The sequence below is a fragment of the Leuciscus leuciscus genome (genome assembly GCF_965113295.1).
Source record: "Leuciscus leuciscus genome assembly, chromosome: 15".
Lineage (NCBI taxonomy): Eukaryota > Metazoa > Chordata > Actinopteri > Cypriniformes > Leuciscidae > Leuciscus > Leuciscus leuciscus.
The window spans coordinates 8,564,777-8,568,514 of NC_138739.1; the positions used below are offsets into that span (position 1 = coordinate 8,564,777).

A 3,738-nucleotide genomic window follows, 5' to 3' on the forward strand; every position below is an offset into this window, starting at 1 on the left:
CACAGAGTTCATGTTAATCGGTCTGGCTTTCTGTAACAAAAGAGAGACGAAGTAGGTCTGGACACAGTTTTTTCCACAGAAGGACACTCAGATAAGACCCTTCTTCATAGTAAACTAGTAAAGATCGCCAAGTCAGGCAAATGTAGTGCTTGCACTGAGAATGAGTGCAGAAACCAGTGCAACTATGACAAGACACAGATATCTAATACAATATTTCAATCTTCTGCTATTAGTTTTCATTCAGGGCCAGAATTCATTTGAAAATGTAAGATCAGCAAAAGCTTGTTGATTTTCGTGATGTTAAAGGAGACGGATGTGTGAACTGTGACTGAGGTCACAACCAGATAAATATCTCAGTTCAGTCGTGTTTCAGATCATTCTGAGTGTTTCAGACATTTATCGTGGGCTTTTCAGTGAATCGATGAAGAAAATGTTTCTCAAATTAGTTTTGTTCTGTTTGTGTTTGTGGCGTCTGGATGGTGAGTTTTGGTTATGTGTTTTTATGATTTCAGTTGTTTCCTTTCTGGTACCATGTGATAAATTAGTGGTTAAATTTCTTAGAGAGGATTAACATTCACTGTTATTCACATATAGAAATAATTGAACTGTGAGATAATGTTTGGTCTGCAATCAATTATTAGGGATGGATTTTATCAAATATAATATGAAGCTCAAATACCAAACAGCATTAATTGTAGTTGTAGGGAAAAAAAATCTGTTGTTTATTTCTCTTTCATTTATCATTCCGTAGTTGTACTGTTGAAGAATGTTATTCATTTCACATTTTAATGATTAAAAGTATTTTAGAGAAGTTTCATCAACCAATATCAAGTGATTTAAAATCTTTAATCTGTGAAAAACTCTGTTCTTCAGGAGTGTTTGGAGATGAAGTGTCTATGATAGAAGGACACTCAGTCACTCTAAACTCTGGTCTTACTGAAATGAAGGATGATGATGTGATTCAGTGGTGGTTTGGAGATGAAAACACTGTAATAGCTGAAATCAATAAACAGACCGACAGAATCACTGTATATGATGATGTTCTTGATGGGAGATTCAGAGACAGACTGAAGCTGGACGATCAAACTGGATCTCTGACCATCACAAACACTAGAACTGAACATGCTGGACTTTATAAACTACAGATCAACAGTGAGATCAAGAGATTCAGTTTAACTGTCATTGGTAAGTCAAATATTTTGATTGACATGTTTTATATTTTAATCCCCACAAGATTTGATTATTAATTAAAGCTTCATTTTGCTGCTTTTGTGCTTGTTCTGTGGTTTAACGATTTTAGTCATATCACATTTAAATTTCAAATGTTTACTTTAGTAAACCATCATACCATTGTTTAATAGTCTTAATTAGTGACAAACCCTTTTTCTGTTTGTTCTCTGTTGGTGATTCAGTCCAGGTGTCAGAGATGGAGGGATATTCTGTCACTCTAAATCCTGGTCTTCTTAAAATAAGTGATGATGGGATTCAATGGATGTTTGGAACTGAAAACACTGTAATAGCAGAAATCAATAAACGGGCCGACAGAATCACTGTATATGATGATGTTCTTGATGGGAGATTCAGAGACACACTGAAGCTGGACAATCAAACTGGATCTCTGACCATCACAAACACCACAACTGAACATGCTGGAGATTATAAAGTAAAGATCCTCAGAAATCTAATCATTCTTTTCAATCTCACTGTCTATGGTGAGTTAAATATCAGTTTCACCTGTTTTATTTATTACAGCTTTGCAGTATTTCTAAAGTCCAATCATTTAGATGTTGTTTTATTCTTAAAATTACTAATTAGCCCTATTTTTTACATTTATAGCATCCAGGTTTATATTTAACTTTCTATTTAAGATTGTTTTGAATGTTCTACTTTTGATAATTTGGTTGCTCTCGATGTTTCTTCTTCGTCTGCTTGAATATCTTTATTCGTACTCATTTATCTTTATTTCATCATGTTTTCCAGCTCGTCTGCCTGTCCCTGTCATCAGTAACTCTTCACACTGTTCTTCATCATCATCATCATGTTCATTGGTGTGTTCAGTGGTGAATGTGACTCATGTGACTCATGTGACTCTCTCCTGGTACAAAGGAATCAGTGTATTGTCCAGCATCAGTGCGTCTGATCTCAGCATCAGTCTCTCTCTACCTCTGGAGGTGGAATATCAGGATAAAAACCCCTACAGCTGTGTGCTAAACAATCCCATCAGCAACCAGACCACACATCTGGACATCAACACACTCTGTCACACATGTGCAGGTACGACAGCGCTGATATTAGTGTTTATTGACTGATCTGATCTCAGTTTGATGTGTTTATTCCTCAGACTCTGTCCACTGTTGTGGTCCTACTGAAGCTGTGATCCGATTGGTCCTCTCTGCTCTGGTGGGCGTGGCTACTGTCATTATTGTGGTTTATGAGATCAGTGAGATCAAGCACATATTCACACATCAGGTACATGATTGATGATGTCATTTCCCACAAACTGATTTTGTATGCATATTTGTGAGAATTATTAATATATGTCTCTATATGTTTATCTTTTTCAGGAAGTATTGACGTCTAAAGCAAAATGCTGAACTTTAAAGGTTCTTTAAGTGTGTTTTTGTTCATCGATTGTTATTGTCATGATAAATACTGATGATTATTTGTGCTTGTGCTCTCTTCCAGTGTCAGATTTTTTTTTTTAAATCCTATTTGAACGGCTTTGAATATATTTCTCTTAAATACAAAAAAGTGAATGGAGACACAGATCTCACTTTACTGCTGTATATCTGTCACATGTATTTTCTTGCTTTTATCAATAAAGTTTCGCAATCTGAGGTTCAAGAGTCTCTCCATGTTTTATTACATTTATTATGTTGAGCGACTCCTGGAGGAATACAAACTTGGTTTACATTTTAAAGAGTTCAGCAGTGTGCCACGCATAAACTTAACATTATTAAAACACTAATTTAAATTAATGTTATAATTATTAACTCAATAATTTTCTTTTTCTTTCTACAATAATAAATAAACAGCTTCTCCTTTAACCCGATAAAATACTGATTTGAGACACATTATAATATGCTTTGAGATCACAGTGAAATACATAAACACAACATATCAATGCTCTGTTTCCTCCAACAGGGAACGATAAAGTCTTTAAATCTCTAGTGGGATTTGTCTCTGTGGTCGCGTCTGAGGAGCAACACCTCCATCTAGTGGCTCACCCTGAACTCACATGTTATCAGGAGTTATTTACTCAGTCTCTGCTGTCACTGACTCGACTAGTTCTGTCCGATTGGTTTTGCTGTTCAGTAGGGCTGCGTTCCAGTCAAAAATTGTCATGCCGTTCACTCGCTAACTTTCCTCCGTCTCGTTCACTCGGATGTGCGTCATTGCTCACGTTGTAATAGCTGAAATCAATAAACGGGCCGACAGAATCACTGTATATGATGATGTTCTTGATGGGAGATTCAGAGACAGACTGAAGCTGGACAATCAAACTGGATCTCTGACCATCACAAACAACAGACTTTCCTCCGTCTCGTTCACTCGGATGTGCGTCATTGCTCACGTTGCACGAGTGCCCACTACTGGCGGAAACTGCGGTGGGCTGAACTGGAACGTCCTAAGCCCTTGATCACCTGGAATCAGCTGGAATCAGGGTTGTTTAAAAAAAAAAAAAAAAATATATATATATATATATATATATATATATATATAATTAACATATCATAG

At 36.2% G+C, this 3,738-nt stretch overlaps 1 protein-coding gene across 1 annotated transcript; it reads left to right on the forward strand.

Moving 5' to 3' along the window:
- Positions 1–1,438: 1,438 nt before the first annotated feature.
- LOC309476253 (uncharacterized protein) lies at positions 1,439–2,712 on the forward strand. Its single transcript, XM_082139524.1, has 4 exons — positions 1,439–1,712; positions 1,981–2,274; positions 2,342–2,469; positions 2,565–2,712. The coding sequence occupies exons 1-4, from the start codon at positions 1,493–1,495 to the stop codon at positions 2,592–2,594; spliced, it is 672 nt and encodes a 223-aa protein (XP_081995650.1). The 5' UTR covers positions 1,439–1,492; the 3' UTR covers positions 2,595–2,712.
- The last annotated feature ends 1,026 nt before the right edge of the window (positions 2,713–3,738 follow it).

Excerpts from the sequence above, each read along its gene's own strand:
- LOC309476253 (XM_082139524.1), top strand. The coding sequence starts at position 1,493 with ATGTTTGGAACTGAAAACACTGTAATAGCAGAAATCAATAAACGGGCC. Across the intron at positions 1,713-1,980 it reads TTTCAATCTCACTGTCTATG|CTCGTCTGCCTGTCCCTGTC; the intron begins GTGAGTTAAATA and ends CATGTTTTCCAG. Across the intron at positions 2,470-2,564 it reads AGCACATATTCACACATCAG|GAAGTATTGACGTCTAAAGC; the intron begins GTACATGATTGA and ends TATCTTTTTCAG.